Source organism: Nanorana parkeri, unplaced genomic scaffold, assembly GCF_000935625.1.
Source record: "Nanorana parkeri isolate BGI_ZX_2015 unplaced genomic scaffold, ASM93562v1 scaffold174, whole genome shotgun sequence".
Taxonomy (NCBI): Eukaryota; Metazoa; Chordata; class Amphibia; order Anura; family Dicroglossidae; genus Nanorana; species Nanorana parkeri.
The window spans coordinates 1520990-1548582 of NW_017306442.1; the positions used below are offsets into that span (position 1 = coordinate 1520990).

Sequence of the window (27593 nt, forward strand, 5' to 3'; positions counted from 1 at the left end):
AGCCATTTATGGAGAGCAACACTCTCATGGTGGTAACACATATAGGCAAGAGCTTCCTTTCGTTTAATATACAACTAAAAAATAAATGCTAAAAAAATAGAAAGCAAATAGAACCCTTTACTTGCATTGAGGTTTATTCCAGATTTATATTTTGCCATTTTAGCTATATTTCTACATGACTCCTGGCTGAGGATTTGTTTGTTTATGACACCTTCATGCTGAAATGATTTATTTTCTGCTGATACTCATAACGTGTCTCATCCTTCAATTTGTGAGCTTCCTGACCTCTGAGAATTAGGTTGTGTTGGCTCTTTACGTCTCACGCACCATTTACTCTCCAACAACAGCCAGGAGAGTGGAACATCCAGGATTTCTCCTGCGCTTCATACTGGCGAAGCACACGACAGGCGGCATGTGGGGGAGGCCATCTTGACTGTTTAATCGCTGCCGGTCCCCTGGGGGGGGGGAGGGGGCTGTGACGTGCATCTTGTCAACACAGCACCATAAGAGCTGATAAGTATTCCTTTATAAACTGTATATTGGACACAATGCAAGATAATCAGAACTAAAAAGAACCATTAATGTAGACGAGGGAGGAAGCGGAGTCGTGAAGGTTTGCTCGGAGAGGTAATAATTGTAGAGCGCTTTTCTCTCCAAGGATTCAAAACGCTGTACAGAACGAGGTAAAAGTAATTGCGCAGCATACACTTATTTCAGGTCGGTACACAAAGGGAAAGCTGACCAAAAAGTCATGACTTTTTAGACATTGTTTAGGCAAGACTTATGCACGTTTAAAGGAACATTTGCAGTTTGTTCCCAATGCTTCTCATGTGGTGCGTCACAGGATGTGTTACTCCTGTCTTCTTAGAAGCGTTCTGAGCTGAAATTTAATGCCACTATAATAATTTGGGTAATTTCTCTTCCTTTATATTTTTTAAAATTATGTTATATTTTTAAAGAAGAACTCCAGGGGAAAATTATCTTAACCCTTGCTGCGGGGCTACCTCCGCACAGCCAAGGTTAAGTGCTCGTTTTCATGTAGGAGCAAAAGTAACAAAGGGGCAGCACAGTGGCGTAGTGCTTAGCACTTCTGCCTTGCAACACTGGGGGACCCTGGTTCGAATCCCAGCCAGGTCACTATCTGCAAGGAGTTTGCATGTTCTCCCTGTGCATGCGTGTGCCTCCAGGTACTCTCCCGCACTCCAAAGACATGCTGGTAGGTTAATTGGCTCCTCTCTAAGTTGGCCCTCCTATGCATGCATGGGGGACAGAGACCTTAGATTGTAAGCGCCTTGAGGGTAGGGAATGATGTAAATGTGCAATTATGTAAAGTGCTGCGTAAATTGTCGGCGCTTTTTAAATACCTGTAATAAATAAAGTTATACTCTAAACAAATATTAAGAATGTTGCGCCAATTAGAAATATCTAACAGCTACAAAGCACTAATTTAAGTAACCTTAAAAGAGAACTATGGGGTAAGTGTTTTTCCATAAGAATTGGTCACATGACCAGCATCAAAAGTGATCAGAAATAGAAGAATTACAGGAGATACTTATCCCCCCTGATGATTATAACTAAAGCAAGTTTTCTCCTCAAGGTATAGGTCCACATTGATATCTTTCAATGTAACGTTGACAAGGCTTATGGCCAGCTGTGCCTGCGGTGTAGCTTGGAAACCAGACTGTAACACAAAGTATTTTAATGAAGGAAACCTATGTCAAGCAAGTCTCAGAAAAACAGCAATTATTCCAGTACAAAACTTCCTGCTAATGAGAACTTCCTCCAGAAACGGATCCAGCTTTCATCCCCATACAAAGACGTGCGAAGCATTAACGGGTGCCTGTAGGATCTCATTCATGGAACTTCTTTCAGCGAGCCAGGGTGTATTCACTATGGTTTCCCTTTGAGCAAAGTACACTGCAGCTACCAGCCAGTAATCATCCAACGTTGGTCTTACTGCTCTAAACTGATAAAGTTTAAGTTAGATTGATGTTGATGTTAGATTGATGTTGATGGGTTAAGGGGTCCAGACATTGCAATATGGTGGGCAGATGTCTCACCCAGAATGATGGCCAGGGATATCTCATCTTCAAATATGCCAGAGCATACTGCTTTCTTCTATGGCACTCACCTTCAGGCATATTCTGTGTTTTGGAGACTCCTGTGGTCAGTGCTGCAGTTTATCATTATTCTGACTCCGATCGTTGTGATAGCGAAATATATCCCTTGCCGAGACCTCTATGCCTGGCCTGTATAAGCAGATATACTCACTGCGGACAATCCTCGTCAGATAGCTGAACTCGTCAATACCGATTCATTCAAAAGAGGTGTTTATTCTTTAACATCAGGTTACAGCAGATGATAGGAACAGCAGATGAACAGTTATGGTATTGTGCGGTCAAAAGATGATGCCTTTCCTACGTACTGTGCAGATTACATATGTGTCCTTGTTACATGTGGCTGTTCACTGTGGCCATGACACAGGAAGTACTGCACACAGGAAGAAGGAAGGGGCGTACACTAGGGGAAAATACATCGTCACATGAGGAATAATTACAGAAAGACATGTATATTACAACAAAAGGCCACTAGATGGCAGCATAGGATAACACATGGATTTAGCTATGAGAAAATAGTTAGGCAAATCACACTATATAAATTCTAACCTATATAACAATGCTAATATTAACTGAGGCTATGCATCTCATATTCTATGCCCCTGTTGGGGCGGCACAATCATCATCCCCTTCACTAAGTCAATGTGAAGGTGTTTTTCTTTTACATCTCACTCATGGAACTTCTTTCAGCAAACCCGCTGAAGAGACTTTACCAAGTAACATAGTATCGGGTGTATTCAGTATGGTTAGTAGCAGTGCAGATACCAGCCACTAATCATACAACGTTGGTCTTACTGCTTTAAACTGATAAAAGTTCACCATGAAAACCGCAAAATTACTCATCCACTCACTTGTTATATCTAGTCTTGCCTATTGCAACTCCCTCCTCATTGGCCTACCTCTACACAGGCTCCTCCCCCTTCAGTCTATCATGAATGCAGCTGCTAGACTAGGTCTTAAAGTATCACCCTAAATGTCCCCTCCGCTCTTCAAAAGGCCTCCTGCTTTCCAGCTCCCTCGTCAACTCCTCCCATGCTCACCTCCAGGACTTCACTAGAGTCTCTCCCATCCTATGGAACTCTCTACCCCAACCTGTCTGTCTATCTCCCACTCGGCCTTTAGGAGATCCCTTAAGACTCATCTCTTCAGAGAAGCCTATCCCACCTCAACCTAACCACTGAACTATCACTTTCTCAAACAATTCATCCCCACACAGCTACCTCCTCATGTATCACTTGCCCCTCCCTTTTATACTGTAAGCCCTCACGGGCAGGGCCCTCCTTTCCATCTTGTCTTGAATTGTATTGTGATTGTAATGTCTTCCTTATATTGTAAAGTGCTGCGCAAACTATTGGCGCTATATAAATCCTGTATTATAATAATAATAAAAGTTGATGTTAGATTGATAAGGGAGTCAAACACATCAAAATGGCGGGCAGATGTCTCACCCAAGAACGATGACCGTGATAATCTCCTTATCTTCAAATCTGCCAGGGCATACTGCTATCTTCTGTGGCACTTACCTACAGGCGTATTCAATTTTTAGAGACTCCTGTGGTTTATCAAAATGGCGGGCAGATGTTTTTACATGTACTTGTGACCCTAGACATTCTATCCTGAGCAGCCAACTGAGGAGGAGTTGCAAAGATCTGATAAAGATTCATAACTATAATTAAACCAATTTTCACTTTAAACAGTTGCATAATTGAGGTCCCATTCACACCAAATGTGTTAAGCTGCCTTGCCAACCTTGTTTAGTGAAGCCCCAACACATAGACAAGGCAATTAGCCTTGTTTTCAGTGAAGTCATTTCACACACTGATGTGATGTGCACTGAAAAAAGTATGACATGCATTACTTTTTTTTTACCGCAGCTCGATGTGATCTACGACACCGCATTGCAATAGACTGCAGAGAATAGAACTGGATGAAATGTTACTTTGTAACCACAGGCGGAACTACCAGGGTCGCAACGGTCGCAATTGCGACCAGGCCCTGGTGTTCCGCCTGTTAGGGGGGTCCAGAGAGGAAGAAGAGCCCCCCAACATAGTGCCCCTCCTTCCCCGCCGCTCTGCCACCCGCAACATGTACAGGCGGCTGTGCGGGGCTGGAGAGGATGTGCACTGATCAGTCACTTGTCCAGCAGAATGCACTGCAGGCTCGTCAGGCAGCACGTTCTGCTGTGTGGGAGAGGACCCTCTCCACTTAGTCCCGCCCCCTGGTCGTCGAGAAAGGTGCTGCAGGAGTCAGGCGAGTTTGCTGTTGGTAAAGGCTGGACCGGGAAGGGGTGGGGGTTGGTTGGGTGACGAGAATGGGGGGGAGGGTGCGAGAAGCTAGTGATATTCAATTATCATTATATTGTATTGCTGGGACTTGTAGTCCTACATAGCTGGTGCTATTCTGCATTGCTGTATAATGATTATGCAGAATAGCACCAGCTATGCAGGACTACAAGTCCCAGCAATACATTATTTTAAGTAGGGATGCACCAGTGCCAATATTGGGCATTTTCACGAGTACTCGTGAAAATGCCCCGATACTAAATGCAGATATTGGCACTACATATTTAAACTGAAGCGGCTGCCTGAGGTCCTGTGCTTTCTGGGGACCTCGGCAGGTTTCATGTTAACCAACCAGTGCCTGTTTATAATGCCTTCCCATGGCGGTGAGGGGTTGGGGGGGCCCCTTCATGGTTTCTTGCAACAGGGCCCTAAAGTTTCTAGTTACGCCACTATTTGTGACATTTCAATAACATTTTTAAAAAGCGAACCATGCAATGTGCTAATATCAGCACATTGCACAGTGGTGTGCGCTACTGGTGTGGACAGACCCTAAGATGTGGTAAAGGGCAGGCTTGATTTTGTTTCAGTGCTACTTTAGAGCGCCAGATGGAGGGATTTATGATTTAAATGATCTCTTATAGTCACTGGCGTCCCGAGGCCGGGTGTCACCCGGAACCGACACCGGATGACAACCCGCTGTGACATCATCACACATGCACAGTCATCTAATTGACGGCTGCCGGTGGCCATCTTAGTGATGGATGCCGGCAGAGAGAGGAGGGGATGATCACCTGGCGGGATGAGGTATGCCACCCGGTCCCCTCCTCTCTCCTGACACTGGCGGCCTCTCGTTACAGAGTGGCCGACTTTTTAGAGGGGGTGACACCAAAATTGCTGTCAGTCATTTTGGTGTCACCCCTCCAAAGGTGTTGCCCGTGTGCCGGCCGCACCCCCCTTGTGACACCACTGCTTATAGTAAATCCTTTTAATATTCTGTCTCACTGCCTTTGTTTAGCATTGCCTTACAAAATTGATAAATGTCCCCCAGCAAGTCTTAGTATTCCATGCAAATGCAGGCAAGGTAAGGGAGCAAGTGTGAGCAGTGTCAAGCGGGTGGATCATTATAGGCTGTTGGTCAGATCTGGGAATAGCGATAGAGATATCTGGAGTGTTTACCGAAACAGCATACGACTCTTACAAATTCACACATTTTCAGCTATTTAATATTTCATTTAGAAAACATTGATATTGAGAAATAAAGCAGATTTTCCGCTAGTTCTCATATGGTTTTATTTGTTTCATTATCATGTTCATTTAATTTCTGCATCGATTTCTACGAAGTACAACAGCGGTTATTAAATCCAGCCCTGCGTGAAAATATATTCAATGTAGGAATTAATTTGACAAAAGCTAATAATATCGCACCGCTAGCGCCGACTTCTCCAAGTGCGTTGCTGTCTTTGGCAGACAACCCCACTTTTAACAAATGGCCTGTCGGTGGGTATTGCACTTTGCTTCCTTCGGCATAAACTTTCCAATTCGTTTATAAAACATTAAAACCTTTAAAAAAACTTGGATTTCTCTGCATGTGATGAAACTGTTTCTCTAGATTCTATGTTAAAGCTGAACGCCAGTCAAGCGGCTAAGCACACAATGAAAATACAGAAATATGGGAAATGTTTTAGCTGCTAAAAGATCTGTAATTCTGCGCAGCAAGTCTTGTGATCCAAGCTTTCCTGCCAGTCATAAAGCTGAGCTATCAACCTCAAATCTATCTCTCTCTCTCTCTCTCTCTCTCTCTCTCTCTCTATCTATCTACTGCATCTATCTATCTATTAGGGATGCACCAATACTAGTATCAGTGCCGATACCAAGTATTTGGTCGAGTACTCATACTCGCCTAAATGCTCAGATACCTTCCCCGATACCGGAACTTCGGGTCAGAGGAAGATTTCCTCTGACCGGCAGTACCGTAGGGGAACATGGAGCCAGCATCCCGTGCAATCCGGAAGCTGGGTGGTGAGTAAGCCAGCTCCATGCTGATTGGCTTCCCGGTCAATCAGCATCAAGCCAGCTGAACATCCGGCTCGTTGCTTATTGGTTTGGAAGCCGGCTTTCCAAACAATCAGGAAGCTGGGAGGCGGGTCATTACTCGCCGCCCTGCTTCCTGATTGACCAGGTAGCCAGGTCGATGCTGATTGACTGGGAAGCCGATTTCCTGGCCAAGCACAATCACCTCTCTACCTAATCTATCCTGTTATCCTACCTATCTCTCTCATACCTCTATCTATCTATCCCTACCCTAGTTCTTATATTGTCCTTCAGGTTCCCTAATTCGTGACTTTTGCAAGAATACTGGTGATATATCCCCGTAGACAATCCAGAAAGAGAATTTATCATTCTTAATTATGTAGCAGAATTATGTATGGAAGATTTGGCACGTCTCTTTTACTTTTAATCCGGAGAAGAACAGGGAGAGGGGTGATTAGTATGGGGCGCACACGTATGCAGCTGATATTTCACAGTTCTAGTGAAGTGCTGACTCTCCATACGACTTAATTCACTCACAGAAGTGCTTAGTGTAGAAAATGATAATGCGATCTAATGTCTTAGATTCCTTTGGAGACCTTCACCTGTGAGTTGTGTAATGAACCAATTCCAGGCCATTGGTGTCATATTATCGGTTCAGTAAAAAGTTATGGATCTGCCATGAATTTTCTGGGGTTTTTTCCCCCTCAGTTTTGTTAGTCTTCTTTCCAGAGGTATAAAGCGATATTGGCACATGGAAGGACATTCATGTGAATTAGTCTGTTTGGGTTCATCATTGAGGTGAAGTAGACGTCGGGCCTCACTAGATGACATATACTGTAGTTTGCTAGGACCTCCCACAGGTGTATACAGGTGGAACTTGTCTTATTTATACCTCAGATATCTAGGATCAGGTCTACTGCTCGCTATTAGTGTGTGTGTGTGTGTGTGTGTGTATTGTCACGCTAAGATCCAAAGAGCTCTCTAAGGCCCTCAGAAAGAAGGTTGCAAGTATGGGAAGATATTTAAAAGGACCACTTAATTATTAGAAATCACTATAAACAAAATAATCTTCAAAGGCTAATATCTGCAAGACTGGTCAGCACAGCAAATTCAGCTTGAGATGCCCAAAAAGTCTCTAAAAGCTACTGCCCACTATATGCAATTTTGTCCCTCCCTGCTGCCTGATTGACAGCTGACCTTTCCTCTCTAGAGCCAAAGCCAGCTGTTCCTGCCCCCTCCCCTGTCTGTCCCTTCAACGAGCACCGGACAGATTGGGGAATAGTGACTCAGTCACCCCTCTGCATGGAGAAGATCTTGAGCTGAGTGATTAGCAGTTCGTGATCACTCAGTTCTTAATCTATATTATTATTATTATAATACAGAATTTATATAGCGCCAACAGTGTGCACAGCGCTATACAATCCAAGCCAAGATGGTAAGGAGGGCCTTGCCCGTGAGGGCTTACAATCTAAAAGGGAGGGGCCAGTGATACATGAGGAGGTGGCTGTGTGGGGATGAATTGTTTTTTTAGAACGTGAAGGTTGAGCGGTTAGTATAAGGCGGGATAGGCTTCCCTGAAGAGATGAGTCTTAAGGAATCGCCTAAAGGCAGTCAAGGCGGGAGATAGACGGACAGGTTGGAGTAAAGAGTTCCAGAGGATGGGAGAGACTCTAGATAAGTCCTGGAGGCAAACATGGGGGGAGTTGACGAGGGAGCTGGAAAGCAGGAGGTCTTTGTAAGAGCGGAGGGGGCGGTTAGGGTGATACTTTGAGACCAGGTTTGAAATATAACCAGGGGCAGAGTTGTGAATTTGATCCTTTGGGCTATTGGAAGCCAGTGCAGAGATTGGCAGAGGGGGGATGCAGACACTGAGCGATTGGTTAGGTGGATGAGGCTAGCAGCAGCATTCATGAAAGACTGAAGGGGTAGGAGCCTGTGTAGAGGTAAGCCAATGAGGAGGGAGTTGCAATAGTCAAGACGAAAGATAACAAGTGAGTGGATGAGTAGTTTTGAGGTGTCATTGGTGAGGAAGGGGCGTATTTTGGAGATGTTACAAAGGTGAAGGTGGCAGGATTTGGATAGTGATTGGATGTGGGGCAGAAAAGTGAGGTCCGAGTCAAGGATGACACCTAGGACATTGGCATGGGGGGAGGGTTGGATAGTTGTGTTATCAATCTCAGGGGAAAAGACGGGAGAAGGTGCACGGGCAGGAGGAAATATCAAGAGCTCAGTTTTTGAAAGGTTGAGTTTTAAGAAGTGTTGCGACATCCAGACTGATATGTCATTTAGTAGATTAGTGACACGAGAGGACACTGAGGGGGTGAGTTGTGGAGTAGAAAGATAGATTTGAGTGTCATCGGCATAGAGATGGTATTGGAAGCCATGTGAGGTTATTAACTGACCAAGGGAGGAGGTGTAGATAGAGAAGAGAAGGGGTCCAAGGACAGAGTCTTGGGGGCCCCCTACAGAAAGAGGAAGAGGAGGGGAGGAGTAAGATTGGTGGGTGACACTAAAGGAGCGCTTAGATTGGTAGGAGGAGAACCATGAGAGAGCAGAGTCTTGTGTGCAGTGTCACACGCCGGCTCAAAGTATTGGGAAGAGTACATTTTACTTTCACAATACTTCTCCTTTAAGGGGTGGAAACTGTCTCCCAGTTGTGGTCTTATGATGTCACCCCATCACATGCACTCCTGGTGGAGACTACAGCCAGCCATGCCGACACACATAGCCCAAGCATGTTCCACCATTGTAACTGTTAGGAAGCCAGTTCAGAGCAATAATGTGCAACTGATGCTGTAGTGAGTGCATGTAGACAGGAAGTGGCTCAAAGATGATACTCAGTGCTTGAGCAAACTAAATGCCATCTAAGTAGAGTTTAGATGTATCCTAATATTCATATTGAATCGTTATGTCTGCATACGGTATTCAGAATATATCATTTTTTGAGACCTAATATTACATTGAGCTTGGGATTTTTATAAAGACCGCAGCAGCTGAACATTTGTGTCTCCTAGCACTGGGCACATTTTTGATATTCCAGATTTCTAACACAATTGGGAAAGAAATGTTAAACTTTCCATCGCAACGGATGGAAACGATGAAGAGACTAGCTGTCCGTCAGGTGATTGTCAGGAAAGAGCAAAATTTCCTGATAATATACAACATTTAGCAGCTGAATGATTTTCCGCCAGACATGCCGGGCGGTTTGACCCGTTCTCAAATGTATCTTTTTGTTTTTTGCATTCAGGAATGAAACGCTTCCATCTGTCAATCTCCTCCGCTGTCATTTTTCGGTAATAAACCGGAAATGGGATGGAGGGGCTCAGACATGAGAAAAGAGAGTGATTGGGAAGATTTCGCTTTATTGTTCAAAGCGAAAAAAAAAATACTGTGAATGAATGATTCACAATTGTTTCATTTCTTTTATATCGCCTTATCTCTTTTAAATTGAGATGACATTGCTCTGTGAGCCGATGACCTCCTCTATTTATCTGTGATCAGATAGAGATGTGCGCTGGCCTGTCCGTAAATCTGAATTATCTTTGCTAGCAGGGTGATTGGGATGGAATCGGAAGCAGAAATCCACAAATGTTCAGTCAATTCTTCTCTTTGTAACACTTTTAGTTACTGGGGAATCCGGTGTTTCATTGTCATATACAGGTAGCCTTCGATTTACACCAGGCTTAGGTTCCAGAAGGAATGGTTGCAAATCGAAACATACTGTATGTATGCCAATGGGAAGTGAGGGAGTTAGGTTTCAGGCCTCTTTTAAAAATGACATAAGTGACATAATACACTATATTTAAAGCTTTTAAATAAATGTTCTGAATGCTCCAAGGGTACCCCTGTGTCCCTAGCGAGGCTCTATGCGCTTCCATATCCCCAAATTAACTTCTATGTGCCATATCTCCAAGTGTACCCCTGTGCTTTTCTGTATATCCTTTTCTCCTCTGTATCTCCAAGTGTACCCCTGTGTTCCTCCATATCTATAAGTGTACCCCTGTGCTTTTCTGTATCTCCAAGTGTACCACTGTGCTCCTCCATATCACCAAGTGTACCACTGTGCTCCTCCGTATCGCCAAGTGTACCACTGTGCTCCTCCATATCGCCAAGTGTACCACTGTGCTCCTCCATATCTCCAAGCGTAACCCCTGTGCTCCTCCATATCTCCGTGTACCCCTGTGCTTTTCTGTATCGCCAGGTGTACCCCTGTGCTTTTCTGTATCGCCAGGTGTACCCCTGTGCTTTTCTGTATCTCCAGGTGTACCCCTGTGCTTTTCTGTATCTCCAGGTGTACCCCTGTGCTCCTCCGTGTCTCCAAGTGTACCCTATGCTCTTCTGTAGCTCCAAGTGTACCCTCTGTCGGTACACTTGTCTCTATGTCTCATGCCTCCAGCCTGTCTCTATGTGCCTGTGTATATCTCCATGTGTATCCCTGGCCACCAGCACATCTCCATGTGTGCACCACCATACCTCCAAGTGTCCCTCTGTGTGCATCTGTAGGTGTCCACAGTTTTTTGATTGTGCAGAGCCCCTTCCCGAGTTGCGATCTTCCACCTGTTCCCCAATCCAATCACCAGAGACTCTGCACAGTACTGACTGTACTGTTAGTATTCTAGCCACTTGTAGTTGTATAGAACTCCATGCCGACCATGACTGCCATTGAAACAACAGCTCCACCTATTGTATCCTTCCTCTGCAGACCTCAGCTCTGGAAGGATGCGCAGGGGAATTCTATACAACTACAAGTGGCTAGAATACTAACAGTACAGTCAGTACTGTGCAGAGTCTCCGGTGATTGGATTGGGGCATTCTGATATGCCAGGACCCAGACAGGCATCCTGTCTGGGTCCTGGCCACCAGTGATGTCAGTGAGCTGGGTGGGACTCCGTACACCACTCTATCCTCTGATTAGAGAAAGTTGATTGCTGATGCTGAGAAGGGATTTGCAACATTCAATACAGGCACTCGTGAAGCTCAAGATCATTGCATATATCTTGATATTCTGTAACTTTTATTTCCTATACTTCAGTCTTCCTTGAACTTGGAAGCATTTGGAGGTTAGGTTGAGGTAGTTAGATGAGACGGGCACTGGTGTTCTAGTGAAATTGAGGGATTTGAGATTTGTCACCTCACTTCCATCGTCTTTCCCTCTTTAATACTTCTCTTTATATTTTTACTTGCATATAGCGCAAAGTTTCTTTTTTAAATGGAACTATTTTAGTCTTATTTATTGGGCACAGAAGGTGGAACAGAACTTCTTCCAACCATTGTGCGTTGAGTGAGCCTCTACAGCTTTCATGTATTCAGGGTTACCCGGCTGATGCTTTTTCAGGCGGCGTATCAAAATGGTAGCACGAGATGTGCAGGTCAGCGTGCCATTGCAGAAATCTTTTGATTAATATTTCATATGGAATGAGGCAACGCAGATCTGCTGTGACCTTTTCTCTCCGCTGGGCACTGATATCTATTAATATCTGGTAGGGGGCAGGTGCCCACGGTTTATTTTCATTTTTTCAGGTGAAAGGGAAATGAAAGGGATGATTTGTCACCAATCCTGCAAATTTGTGACTTTGCAAGTTGAAGTTGTTGGAAATTGCTAATATTGTGAAAGAAGGGTAACACTCCTGGACCTGGATGTTTGTACCAACAGGACAACCTCAGCTTCCCAGTCACAAGTAGATTGACTTTGGGTCATAGCAAGCCCCAGACTTTTCTTCACAGAGCTCACTTATCCCCTTTCACCTCCATCTGAAAAACATTCTTTTATCTGCCCTTTCCTCATGATTGCTATAAGAGTATAAAGTTCACTTGCACTTTGAAGTATAGGTCTGCTTTAAATTGTTAGGGAGATATTAGGGATGGTGTTGGAATGTAAGTAAATAAACCATAATTATGGAGGTCCATCACCTCCATAATTATGGGGGAAATCCATGGCGATCAGCAGGCTCACCAGAACTAGTGTACCCATTAGAAGATCTCCCATCACTTCCTGTTCTGTTGGTAACCCGAAATGTGGCATCTTCTTTCACTTTCAGAGATAACGATCACCAATGATTCTCTCTAACGTGGACACAGACAACAATAACAACCTTACAGGTGTTCTAATCCCTCTTCGTGATATCCACAAATAAAAAAAGTTGTAACTTCAGCTGGCCTTGAAGCTGGGGCTACGTAGGAGCTCAAGTATAGGAGCGTCACCAGCACGACAAAGACTTAAACGTCAGTGAAAATCCATTTATTGATGTCATTCATTACAAGCGCTTTCGGGCCTGATAAAGGGGACCCTGCGCTGTAATGCGCTTTGTTAAATTAGCATGTTAACGTTTGTATAAAAATTTCAGTGATTGGGTTTAGGCTGGGTTCACACCTGGGCGTACGGAATATGCGCGTTTGCAGCGCGTTTCGTGCCGCACGCTTTAACAGCGATTTGCAGTAAAAGAAAAACGACAAACACGCGTTTCCTGAGGGCTATCCGGCTGTATCCTAATGGATACGCGCGGCAAATACGCCCCAAAGAAGCTCCTGTACTTCTTTGGGCATAGGGCGTTTTGCAGCGCCTTCCTACGCGGTGTAAAACGCCCAGGTGGGAACCTTGCCCATAGGCAATTATTGGTTTTCACATGTTGAGCGTTTTACAGCGCGTGGGAACGCGCTGTAAAACGCCCAGGTGTGAACCAGGCCTTAGGGATTGCCATCGAATTTAAGTGCCAAGGTATCCCACAGCATGTCAGCACAATTGCTGACTCCATGCGTCAGTGTCTTTTGATGCCTTTCATTGCTATATCTCATCCTTTATTGCAGTTGTCCTCCTGCCAATGTTATCCCTTCTCACCATAATCTGCTGCCGACTACATTCTATAGCTGCCCATTCAAACACCCGAGCTGGCTGGCTGACCAATAAAGCATTATTTTTGTAAAATTATTTTCTGCTCACACTCAGCTGGTCCTTTGTACAGAATAAACACTCGTTTCTCAAACCTCCATTTCCTCATTTCTATAGTAATATTTTGCATACAGGGAGATCTTAGCTGTTGTCTCATTAGCATCACCTCCCAAAAATGTCATACATGGTCACACATATCATTGTCGTGTGTTAATTCATCAATACAATTTTTATTTATTTCACGGAAGGCTTTATCACAGAGATCTGCCGAATCACATACCACATGCATGTTATATATTTTAATATTCTATATGTAAAAGTCAATTCAAAGAACATGGAACTTCTAAAAATATTACTACCTTCTGGCAAGGGTGAACAGTGAAATTCAATGAGGTGTCTAGTGAGGAAAGCAGGAACTGATTCTTTAAAATATATGCATATGTACAGTGCAATGAATGTGCCCAACAAGACAAAGTGAGAGTCCAAAATCATTTAATAATGGAATGGGTTCATAAACGACAGCAAAGAGCAACCAATGCGTTTCAGAGTTTTAAAGACCTCTCCCTTCTCCAGGGCTTAACGTGACCCTAAACTCAGGAGTTAAAGCTTAAAAATACATTCAGATACCTTAAGTATTAACAAAAATGTATCTTATTTGTGTATCACTCGGATGGAGATCCTCAAATCATCTGTGAATTGGTGCTGACACTGTCCTTCCTTCTGGAGGGGGGCTACTTTTGTTCCCCATGGTCCCTGTGTGTGTTGTAAAGTAGCCACCGCTCCAAGCTCACTCCTGTGATGGACTACAATCTCATGTTTAGTTTAATAATTGGGAGCCCATCACAGGAGTGAGCTTGGAGCGGTGACTACTTTACAACCCACACAGGGACCATGGGGAACAAAAGTAGCCCCCCTCCAGAAGGAAGGACAGTGTCAGCACCAATTCACAGATGATTTGAGGATCTCCATCCGAGTGATACACAAATAAGATACATTTTTGTTAATACTTAAGGTATCTGAATGTATTTTTAAGATTTAACTCCTGAGTTTAGGGTCATATTAAGCCCTGGAGAAGGGAGAGGTCTTTAAAACTCTGAAACGCATTGGTTGCTCTTTGCTGTCGTTTATGAACCCATTCCAATTCAGAGATGATTTGAGGATCTACAGTCTACACATAGATTTAACTTCTAAGTTTATTGTCATGTTAAACATAAGTAGTATTATGGACTCAAAAACTGGCACAAATCACCAGGGATGTTTTACTTGCTGTGTAGGGTTTAGCCAACATCAGCAAAGCATTGTGCTTTATCACATTCTGACCGATCTTCTGAATATATGAACCCAACGCCTCAGCTGTACATGTTCCAGATCTCAGACAGATCTTTGATCCTTTAAGCAGGGGTAGCCAAACTCCTGCCCTCCAGCTGTAGTGCAACTACAAATCCCATGATGCATCTCTCTCCGGGAGTCATGTCTGTGGCTGTGAGAATCTTGCAATGCCCTAATGGGATTTGTAGTTCCACCGCAGCTTGAGGGCCAGAGTTTGGCTACCCCTGCTTTAAAACAATACTCTAGGGATGTACTCATTGATTTCCCATTGCAAGAAGTCGGATTACCATCATGATCCATTTTTTTTGCTATTAGTAACACCAATTTTTTTTATTTTTTTTTTTAATTATCATTCCCCATTCTCTAGGCTGGTACACCCTTCAGGGTAGAAGGGACAAGTCTCTGCTGTATTATTGTGAAATCTTTGTTGAACGAAACTAAGAATTTCTGCAATCCTCAGCTCTCCCAGCTCAATTTGGGGTCTGGACCTTTGCCACTGTCTTCTACTCAGCACTGATAGAGGCTACTCAAAGTTATATGTTCTAATAGCGGCTTTACTTCTTGACTGCCAAAAAAACCCTTCCGTATCCAGATGTGGAGCGTATGGCTTTATCTCCATTCTCGTTCAGAGCTTCTGGCAGACAATGGCTCTTTGTTAGCGGAGGCACCATTGTGCTATTCTCTGTAGCATCACCACTCTCTGCTTCACCTCCATTGCTTCATTTAGTGAGCTGAATGCTCTTGTAAGCTGTGCCTGGAGGTAAACTTAAATCAAGTTTAAGGGCTCAGTCACTCCAGCCTTATGGGCTATCTTGGGCAGCAGTGGCCCCATTAGGTAATTTGCCTTATGTCCTATCAAACTTCACAACAGCAGCCTTTTATACAGGGGTACAGGTACTCCTAGAATGAGATCCTAATAGGTTGGACTTGATGGACTAATGTCTTTATTCAACCTCAAATACTATATAACTATGTAACAACAACGCAGTGTGCTGAAAAAAAGGAGGACATGTTGCATTTTTGTGCAGCATGTTCTGACTTACTTTAATGCATTGCAGTGTTCTACCACTCAGAGTTAACTAAAGTATCAAGTTAAAGGTTTTTTTAAAAAGTAAGGCTTTTTACATTACATTGCAGCGCATGTGCACCACACACACCAGCAAGACCGCTGATGTGAATGAGCCCTAAAGATAAAAAATCAAGTAAACTGCTAAGTCCATGTTACATTAGCTAATGCCCCACCGACCAGTACCACGGATAACCCCCCCCCACACACACACACTTAACTAAATCACGGGGGCTCTTCTCCCTGTGGGCTTCTGTTTGGAAGTGAATTCGACACAGCTGTCTCCACTAGATTTCTGAAGGTATGCTGCGGTGTCTGACACCAATCCATCAGTAGATGTTCCTTTAAGTCCTGTAAGTTGCGCTTGGGCCTCGTTTGCTCCCTATGTGCTTCAATGAGCCTTGGCTGCCCATGACCCTGCCACTAGTTCACTGGTTTTATTTCCTTGCACCACTTTTGGTAGGTCCTGACCACTGCAGACCGGTAAAATTGCACAAGAGCTGCAGTTATAGAGTTACTCTGATCCATTTGTCTAGATATCACAATTAGACCCTTGTCACAGTTGATCAAATCCTTACTCTTGCCCATTTTTTCTGCTTCCAACACATCAACTTCAGGGACCAAATGTTGCCTAAGTAATTAGGTCATCTATATTATTGGTTATATGGCTGATCAGTGTATGATCCTAATCTCATAGTAAAGAGATTTGGGGAATTATCCAACAAAAGCGATGTTTTCCTTTAACAATTGCTGCTTTTGTGAGGTACAGTAGTAAAAAAAATGACACAAAACTTTACATAGTTCTTCTGTTAGTCATTATGCATTCTTCACATCATCCGCTCAGTACAGATCTGCTTGTGTTGAATAACAGCCAATATTTCTGCAATGTGCATAAGGGGGAAAATGACTGTCTTATGCTGCCATCTTGTGGTTGATTATAGATACTACACATGAAGAAATGAACAGATAGGAGAGCAGCTATTTGTACAAGATATAAGGATTTATTTCAAGTAAACCTGTCATGTCAAGCTACAACTGCTGACATCCATTTTATGCCAGTTGCCTGGTTGTTATGCCGTATTACTGGCTTCCATATTTTGAGTCACTGTTTTGGAACAAGTATTCAGGAAAGTCACAACAGTCAGTCAGAACATTCTGACTCTGTGTGCATACCTGATCCAGGTAAGTGGCTCAGATGCTTAAAAAAAAAAAAGTTCTGGCATTGCATTTTAAGAATTAGGGGTCAGCGAGCAACCATGTTTTTCACATGACAGGTTCGCCTTAAGGCCCCATTCACACTGAGCGACATGAAAACCGCGCGATTTTGAGCGATATTGCGCGACGAACGATATTGAGCGACTTGTCGCGCAACGTTTTCCTGTTGGGCTGTATGCAATCAGGAGCAATATCGCTCAAAATCGCTCGAAAAAAGGGTCATGTAGGAGTGACGAGCTACAAGCGATATTGAGCGACGAGATATGAACAGCTCCATTTGAAATGGATTGGAGAAGCTAAATAGAGCGATATCGCGCGGAAATATGAGCGATATCGCTGCAAAAATCGCTCTATAAATCGCTCAGTGTGAATGGGGCCTAAGGGTAAGGAAACTTTAACACAAATTTTCCTTACCGTATTGCCCCCGCCCACCCAAAAAAAATCACTATAGTTGCTTAGATCTTTTTTTCAAGGGTCACAGCATTATTTACATTCCTTTGCTGGCTTCTTGATCCAATGTATGCACAAGCACAGTTCAGGGTATTGACTTCTACAGGACTAGGAGAGAGAGAGAATTCTCTCTCAGGTCCGCTCCTCTGCTGATTGACAGAAGGCAGTGGGTGGAGCAATAGCCAGCCTGCTGTTGGCTATTTCAAATTGAAATAGCCAATAGCAGGTTTTGTTTATTTTTGCCCACTGCCCAATGTAAACATTCAGTTGGGCAGTAAGCGGCGTCGATTCCAGCGTCGATCACGTCCTCCAGCGATGTAAATTGTCTCAATCTTGCAAACCTGACACCGCCGATACCACTCAATCATGCAAAAACTCAGGTTTGCAAGATTGAGACAATTTACATCGCTGGACGACGTGATCGACGCTGGAATGACAGATGAGTCCCTGCCCGCAGACCCCACAACCACCGGGCCAGGGTTGTGAGTAAGAGGCCCTCGTCCTCATTGACATGGGGACAAGGTGCCTTTCCAGGGTGCCGCCCCTGGAAAAGCTTCCTCCCAATGTCAAGGGCATGTGGCCTGGTATGGCACGGGGGGCCAGGCTGCTACCCAGATCAAGGGTCTGGTTTGGAATTTTAGGGGGACCCCACTTGTTTGTAAATTTTTTTGGCATTGGGGTCCCCCTTAAAGTTCCTACCAGACCTAAAGTGTCTGTTATGAATAGCTAGGGGAACCCCATGCTACTTTTTTTTTTTTCATTATTATTTCTTTGGATTGTTTAACACTTTTTCTGCATTTTGTGACAGCTGTCAGATTCTTTGTTTACATTCGGAATGCGAGTCCCGAATGTAAGCAAAGAATCAGAGAGCTGTTACAGAATGTCACGCAGCTTTTCAGCTTCTTTCTTTGTTTACATTCTGCAACTTTTTGATACTTTGTTGCCATTCAGGATACCAGTCCCGAATGCCAGCAAACAGGCAGAGACAGCTGTCACAGAATGAACAGTAGAAAGGCATCATGGCACACTCACAAACTAGCATGTAAAACAACTTGTCTCACCACTAAGGACAATGACAGAGGTTTGGATACACGTCTTCTGCAAAGGATGTGTAAGCCGCACTGCCGCGCCAAGGCACCTCTTATAGTGCGGTCCTAACTCTAAACTATGAGAGTCTCCATCTTGGAGCACATGGGGCAGAAGATATCAAATTGGGTGCACACAGAATGACACACAGCTTTACCGCTTCTTCGTTCTGTTCCGAATGGCATTCGGGAAACATTTTAGATTGCATCCAAATTTCGTTATCAAACATTCGGATATGTTCAGATTCGTTCTTTCAGTCATTTGGAAATTCGGATGCATCCGAATGTCCGAATTTACAGAAAATCATATGAATGTCAATTTGAAACGAAACAAATCGCACGTGTCTAATAATAGCACACCGCTTTGGTGTCAGTGGATGCAATAAAACCCAAAGCATTGGTGTCAGTGGATGTAGTAATAACCCCCAACATTGACACCAATGGTGGAGGTTATAATTGCATCCAATTACACCAATGCTGGAAGTTATTATTGCATCCAATGACACCAATGCTGGAGGTTATAATTGCATCCACTGACACCAATGCTGGAGGTTATAATTGCATCCACTGACACCAATGCTGGAGGTTATAATTGCATCCACTGACACCAATGCTGGAGGTTATAATTGCATCCACTGACACCAGTGCTGGAGGTTATAATTGCATCTACTGACACCAATGCTGGAAGTTATTATTGCATCCACTGACACCAATGCTGGAGGTTATAATTGCATCCAGTGACACCAATGCTGGAGGTTATAATTGCATCCACTGACACCAGTGCTGGAGGTTATAATTGCATCCACTGACACCAGTGCTGGAGGTTATAATTGCATCTACTGACACCAATGCTGGAAGTTATTATTGCATCCACTGACACCAATGCTGGAAGTTATTATTGCATCCAATGACACCAATGGTGGAGGTTATAATTGCATCCAATGACACCAATGCTGGAGGTTATAATTGCATCCACTGACACCAGTGCTGGAGGTTATAATTGCACCCACTGACACCAATGCTGGAGGTTATAATTGCATCCACTGACACCAATGCTGGAGGTTATAATTGCATCCAGTGACACCAATGCTGGAGGTTATAATTGCATCCACTGACACCAGTGCTGGAGGTTATAATTGCATCTACTGACACCAATGCTGGAGGTTATAATTGCATCCACTGACACCAATGCTGGAGGTTATAATTGCATCCACTGACACCAGTGCTGGAGGTTATAATTGCATCTACTGACACCAATGCTGAAGGTCATAATTGCATCTACTGACACCAATGCTGGAGGTTATAATTGCATCCACTGACACCAGTTATGGTGACTGTTACTTCGACCAGTTGTGTAACAATAGCTGCAGCAGCCCACACAGCTGCTATTCTAGTCTAGTCTCCCTATTAGGGAAAACTAAACGGTGAAGCTTCCAGTACATTGCTATATGAGGCCCCATTCACATTTATGCGGCAAGGTGCGAAAAGACTTGTTTGCACGCATTGCTGCACTGCCCCAAAATCTGTGTCACTTTATAAGATGTACTGCAATGCCATTTGCTGTGCACCCCAATGCACCTTGCTGCCCCATGCACTTTCTCATGTGAATATGTATTCCAGAATGCTGCTGCACTCCTTACCAGGTATCCCTGTCAGCGTGGGTGAGGATGGCGCCGCCAATACTGAAACTTGTTAAAGATGTCACCAGCACACCATGTTGAAGTGAAGAACACGGCTGTTTATTGACGCTTCATGTCAAAACAAATAGCATGTGTGAAACCGCACACACGTGTGTGAGCTCGTAGTGCGAACGGGGGCTGAGAGAGCAATTTTTGCATGTACACGGACCAGACCCTACCACCTAGATGAAGCTGAGGATCATAGGAAAGAAGTATTTATTTCCTGTGCTCCTTAGCTCCATCTAGTGGCCATGTTGCAGTATTTTCCTGATATTACATTCTACCTGGAAAGAAAATATACTAAGAACATTGGTTTTTGACTCCATTCACACAGAATGAAGGTTTGCAGAGATCTGCAGGATGAATGACTCTGCAAATTGCTAACTGTTTATAAATAGACCCACAAGTCATATGTTGTTTTTTTTTCTTGTCATTTGCATTCATTCTTCAATATTTTGACCAAAACTAAAGGAGAGTGAAATCTGATTTGTAGTTATGGGGTTACTGCACTTTGCACAAGATTTTTAAACTGCATTACTTAATTAAGCTGTTTTATTTGTGTACCCTAAATGACTGCAATGTGATCTGCCTCTTTTAGATCCTTGGAACACCTAATGATGACACATGGCCGAGTGTCAGTTCTTTACCACATTTCAAGACAGGTACGTTGGATCATCTTATGTGTACTCCCATGTATGTCTTTGTGCTCTTTACACAAATGCTGAAGCTGAACTCCGGCCTTGCCTTCAGTCTTGCACAGTTGTACCGGCTCCTCTCCTGGACTGAAATGGCTTCCTCTGATTTCACTGCACAATGCGAGCTTCTCATAATGTGCATTAGAAGGGAGAAGAGTTGCTGCACGGGCTACAGCTTCTCATTCGATCCCCGCTGCTCTCCCCCACCTGTATCCGCAAGAGAACTCTGTGTCCTCAATCTCTTTTTCTATTTCAAAAGGGAAATGTCAGGGCTCTGTTTAGACCCCTAATATTTCCCCGAGCCCCCCCCAACAGTAAAAAAAAAAAACAATAATAAAAAATTACCACACACACACGCACACACTCATGCACACATATTATTAGACGTGCAAATTTTGCTATGTTGGATTTGGCCACCAGCGCATATGCGCCGCCATCCTTGAGGCGGGCCCATGACATCACATACCGCACACGTCTGTTGGGGGGCACACTTTTCTCTTGCCTCGGGCGCAAAAGGAGCTAACTACGGCTCTGCACTCCCGGCTATTTGCAGCTCTGCAACTCTGACATGGAGGGGGCGAGTTGGCCAGTGACGGGCTGTTTCAGGGGTTGTGGAATTTCTTTCACATAAACTCATGGTAAGGTTTGCAGCACTTACTGTTTCACTGAATGAGAAATGCATTTCAGTCATTTTCACAGAGACTTCATATGAACTTTAAATAAACGTTTCAATACTTTGAGTCACTGTGCCCGAACAATGATGCAGAGAACGACTTCTGACTTTTCCATGACTTCAGCAACTGAATCGTTGTTTTATGTAAGTGGCTCAAAAATTATAAGTCACATTTTCAGAGGAAGTAAAAGTGGACTTTAACCCTTTCAGCTCACACCTGTACAACCCCCGTGTGTACCGGAGCAATCTAATGATTTGGCTAAAACATTGCCATTACTTAAAGTGGAACTCTGGGGAAATGTTTGTATTAACCTTTGCAGTGGGGTTGCTCTCTCATGTATCTATAGAAGGAGCTATGCTCTCTCATGTATCTATAGAATGAGCTATGCTCTCTCATGTATCTATAAAAGGAGCTATGCTCTCTCATGTATCTATAGAAGGAGCTATGCTCTCTCATGTATCTATAGAAGGAGCTATGCTCTCTCATCCATCTATAGAAGGAGCTATGCTCTCTCATGTATCTATAGAAGGAGCTATGCTCTCTCATGTATCTATAGAAGGAGCTATGCTCTCTCATGTATCTATAGAAGGAGCTATGCTCTCTCATGTATAGTATCTATAGAAGGAGCTATGCTCTCTCATGTATCTATAGAAGGAGCTATGCTCTCTCTTGTATCTATAGAAGGAGCTATGCTCTTTCATATATCTATAGAAGGAGCTGTGTTCTCTCTTGTATCTATAGAAGGAGCTATGCTCTCTCTTGTATCTATAGAAGGAGCTAAGTTCTCTCTTGTATCTATAGAAGGAGCTAAGTTCTCTCTTGTATCTATAGAAGGAGCTAAGTTCTCTCTTGTATCTATAGAAGGAGCTAAGTTCTCTCTTGTATCTATAGAAGGAGCTATGCTCTCTCATGTATCTATAGAATGAGCTATGCTCTCTCATGTATCTATAGAATGAGCTATGCTCTCTCATGTACCTATAGAAGGAGCTAAGTTCTCTCTTGTATCTATAGAAGGAGCTATGCTCTCTCATGTATCTATAGAAGGAGCTATGCTCTCTCATCCATCTATAGAAAGAGCTATGCTCTCGTATCTATAGAAGAAGCTATGCTCTCTCTTGTATCTATAGAAGGAGCTATGCTCTCTCCATCTATAGAAGGAGCTATGCTCTCTCATGTATCCATTGAAGGAGCTATGCTCTCTCTTGTATCTATAGATGGAGCCATGGATGCCACACAGGCTGGACTTCAAACATGTCTTCCTTTGTTCATCTCCATTACATGTGGAGTGATAGAATTAGTAGTTTACACATGAAAGATAAGCTTGGTTTTGCTTCCAGGCATTTCTGACAAGGTCAACAGGTATTTTCTTGACTTGCTAAAAAATGTTCTTAGCCTTACAATGAAAACTAATGCAACCATCCCATCTAAGAACTGGTAAGCTGCAATATATGACAGCTTTGTTCTTGGGTTTACCTATTCTTCATATACTGTATGAATAAAAATGTTCTCAGTGTTGGCATTACCAATTTTGAACACTAGGTGGCAGCAGTGACACATTTTTGCATAGTGAGTGTTTATATGTTAAAGAGACTTTGCTTTTAAATGTCTTCATTGGCCTGGCCACCACTCCTTAAACAAAATACAATTAAGAAAAAATGCTTACCTAAGGGTTTTGTTGACATCACTGGGCCTTTTCGTGGGATCCTGCGAAAGTTGAGGATCCGAAAGTCATTCCAGAACTGTGCAGGAGCGCATTCTTGCGGGATCCAGGATCCTCAGGTCTCCAAGGATCCCACAGGAAATCTGATTGATGTCACCATTGTCTATGTAACCCCACCTAGGCTTGCCTGGCTGTCATGCCGGGTTTTTTTTCGTCTTCCATGCTTTGTATAGAGATAAGGGCTTTTCTGTTTGTTTTGCTTTTCTCTGCTACCTAGCAATTAGTATTTTCAAAAGAGCCAGCCCCTGCATTTCTCTTGTAGTAGGTGTTCTTTAAAGAGACCCTGTCACCAGATCATTCATTTGAAAAAAAATCTTCCCATAAGATTATGTGCACATGTTATGTAATGAATGTGTTATTTACCTGTAAAGCCTCCCTTGGATAGACATCCAAAAGCTCTAAGATTGTTCTGGGCACTACCATATTGAATATAATGTCAGCAGCCCCTGTATTCCCATTTATATACCATTCCCTCCCCTCCTCCACCAGCAGCTACATAAAAGATCATGTAGGTAGAAGAGAAGAGCTGGGCCAGAACAGGCATCAATCAGACTAACAGAAGAGAAGAGGTCTATGATGTGCAAGGATGGAGGGGGCTGCCCTAGGGACTAGTTGATTTTTCTAGAAATTTTAAAAGCAAATTGCAAGCGAGTACAAAAACACTGCAAATGAGCATTTAAAATACTTGGTTGTTCTGTGCTTTTACTTTTTACAACATTTTTTAAGTTGGCAATAGTGTCTGCATGCAGTTGATTGCCATTTCTCTTCTACAATCAATGTGTCTGTATGCGGCTATACAAGCTTTCACCAGCAGGTGGCGCTGTAGCTGCAATTTGTAATCTTAGATCTGTTTTAACAGCAACTGAGATTATTAAAAGGAAAATTGAATCCCGCATTTCTTCCAGGAGCCCATGACACGCATCTAAATCCAGCATTTCTTCGCAGCATCAACATTTAATCAAACCTTCACTAGAACACAATCTGCCTTCTGTCACTTTAGCTTTCTGCCCCCTTGTCTTGGTTTTAAAATAAAAAAAAAACCTTCATGAACTAAATATAAACCATAAAGCTTTAGAAACTATTCATCACAGGAACTGGGGGGAGATCTCCCCAATGGGGACAGAGCACAATATTGGGATCGTAGGGATTCTTATAATGGGTATCACTGAGATGTTCTTGCAATGGGCTTTACTGGGATTGTTGAGGTTCTTGTAATGGGCATCACTAAAAAGTTCTTGTAATGGGTATGACTGGGATTGTAGAGGTTCCTATAAAGGGCATTACTAGGAACGTAGAGGTTCTTGTAATGGGTATCACTGAGAGGTTCTTGTAATGGGCTTTACTGGGATTGGTGAGGTTCTTGTAATGGGCATTACAGAAAGGTTCTTGGAATGGGCACTACTGGGATCATAGAGGTTCTTCTGGGTCCTCATTGGGTGGACAAAATCTCTACTGAAAGCATAAACACTCCTGAATCCTCCATTGTGTTAACAGGCCTGAGGTTGCTAGGAGGAGGAGACCAGATGTTAGGTGCAGAAAATGCGCTTGTCGCACATTTGTAGGTGCTCACATTGAAGTCTGCGGGCCAAAAACGTGTGATTCTGCCCCGCAAAAAAGCTCATGTACTTTGTTGCACAACAAGGTATGGCATGGTGCTCAGGTGTGAACAGAACCATTGTACCTAATGGGAATCTTCATGATGAGTCTTGTCATGCACCTACACAGCACCATCTAATGGTTGAAGGGGAGAAGCACAGCCCATTGACTTTGGAAGGGTGACAAGGGATGCAGTGTTTCATATAATTGTACATCACCCGGATCTGCCAGATATGACATACAGAGGAGTAGGCAGAAGCCACACGGGCATGCTGGATTTTTTAACTTTTCTATATATATTTCTTGTTTTAATTGTTTGTCCACTTTGGGGATCTTTAAGAGTCCAGTCTAGACAGAAATAATACTTTCTAATGTTCTTTAAAAACCGTTCCCTCGTAGACCATTTAGCACAGTGAATGTTTTCCGTGCCTCTGCAGGATCCACTTACACAATCCATTTTATTTTTATATTTTTATAATGAAGTGAAACATTTACATTAAATAATCAAATTGTGTGCTCACTTCAACTTTTCAAAGCCGGTTAGCGTTCACTTGCGAGTATTTAGGGAAAGTTGAAACAGGCAGCGAGGTCCCCGCAGTGCAGCTCACTGAATGGTCTGATTCAAATGCTCTTGTGTCTTCCAGCAAACGTTCCCCTCTGGGACTTCTCGCTCAGAATTAGAGCCCTGTTCGATTTGTGCAGATTTTCCTAAATTGAGGAACGCCACAGTTGGGCCGTCAGTCAGCTTAGCTCTTGCGCACTTGTGACATATTTATTGTTTTAATAATACCAGGTGCCGTAGCTTTCCTTTCATGGCTAAAGAGCGATCAGGGACTCGCATATGGTAAAAAAATATATATATACATTTGCCTTCAAAAACAATTTTTGAAATTGAAATACATATGGGTGAATTTATCAAAACTGGAGCAGAAGAATCTGAAGCGGTTGCCCATGGCAACCAATCAGCTTCTCCCTTCAGTCTGTTAAGTTAAGATTTAAAAATGAAAGAAAGAAGCTGATTGGTTGCTGTGCACAGCTGCTCCAGATTTTGGCTGCTCCAGTTTTTGATAAATTCCCCTCATACTGTATATAGATGCTGTTTTAACTGCCAAAGTAATTGTATTAGACATGTAAGCTGCGGAAAAATTTGGTCCGGCTCGCATGTTTTATTTCGGGATTCTGATCCGAAATTCAATTCGGTTCGGGTTTTGGATTCGGACGCAATCCAAATTTTCGTGAGTTTATGAATATTCATTGCGAATACCACATACAGATATTAATACTACAGCTGGGGCTCCCAGACCCGAATGCCATTTGGGAGCTCCCCAATGCGATTCGGAAATTCGGATCCCAAATGCCATTTGGGTCTGGGAGCCATATACATATATTACTAAAACTGAGGCTCCCAGACCCGAATGGCATTCGCAATCTGAATTTCCGAATAGCATTGGGGAGCTCCTGAATGCCGTTCGGGTCTAGGAGCCTCAGCTTTAGTATTGTATGTATTTGGCTCCCAGACCCAAATGGCATTCAGGAGCTCCCCAATGCAATTCAGAAATTCAGATCCTGAATGCCATTCGCGTCTGGGAGCCTCTGCTTTAGTATTACATGTTTATACTGTATATGGCTCCCATGTTGCCGTAACGAAAATGCTGTTCAGACCCATTCGGATGCATTAATCCGAAAAACACATCTGATTGGCCAGAAAAGTCACATGTCTGATTCGGTTTAGTTTTTGAACAACATTCGGTTGGGATCCGAAAATTTGGAAACAAACTGAATTTCAGAAAATGTGTCCAAATTTTGATTCGGAACGAAACAAATCGCACGTGTCTAATTTGTATTTCTATCCATCAAGACTTGGTATTTATACCTCCTGCCAGACAGCACAGCCAGTCTGGAGACCTGACTATTCTCTACTACAGTTAATGTAGAACTGAAGCCAAAAGGTTTTTTTTTTCTAGTTTTGGATAGAGTAGGGGACGGTTATAACCTTTTGTTAGCATTTTTTTGCCATTCCAATTCCCTTTATTTCCTGTGTGATAGCCACGACAGGAAGTGAGAGAAAATACTTCCAAAGAGACAGAAATCCCTGGTGCGCAGCATGATCAGCAGAGCTAGTGGCCCCATTGGAAGATTTCCCATCTGCTGCTGTTCTGATGACAACCCAAAATGAGAGATTTTCTTTCACTTTCAGTGATGATGTTCACCAGGAGGGTAGAGACTCATCTGCATATTAGCAGCTCTCGCAACTTTAAACATTGAAACAAAATCAAGCAAAGTTACAATATAACTGCACCTGGATCTGAATAATGATGTCAGTGCTGAGACTGAACTCCAAGTAGATATAAAAAGCACGCATGAATAAAGACGACATTAATTGCATTTTTTATGCAAACAGTGTAGGTACCTGAATCTGGCTTGGTATCAGTATCTTTCGGTCTCTGTACAGCAGAACTCAGAGTGGAAGAGGAAGAAGCAGCACAAGGGGCCAGTCAATTGTACTGATGTGCTAATAAGGGACAAGGGATAGGAGGAGAGATGAAAGGGAGGTGAGCCCATCAGTCTGCAGCTTCCTCATTTACTCTCCAATCACAGACTGAGAGAGACACAACTTGTAAGTGTAACCTGATTGCAACAAAGAATAAAAAAATAGGTGTCCAGTCAGGACTGTGCTGTATGACAGAGCTGTGTAAGTCCCCAGAAATGGATAGACAGAAATACAAATAATTTGGCTGGTAAAATAGTTCCCATATATATATATATAT

General features: G+C 43.3%; 1 protein-coding gene across 3 annotated transcripts in view; it reads left to right on the forward strand.

Moving 5' to 3' along the window:
- CDK14 (cyclin dependent kinase 14) overlaps positions 1 to 27593 on the forward strand; it is a 387005-nt gene that overhangs the window by 232000 nt on the left and 127412 nt on the right. For all 3 annotated transcript variants that reach the window (XM_018554836.1, XM_018554835.1, XM_018554837.1), the window contains one exon: positions 20739 to 20802. In XM_018554836.1, coding sequence (XP_018410338.1) covers positions 20739 to 20802 — 64 coding nt within the window. The remainder of the gene's footprint in view (positions 1 to 20738; positions 20803 to 27593) is intronic.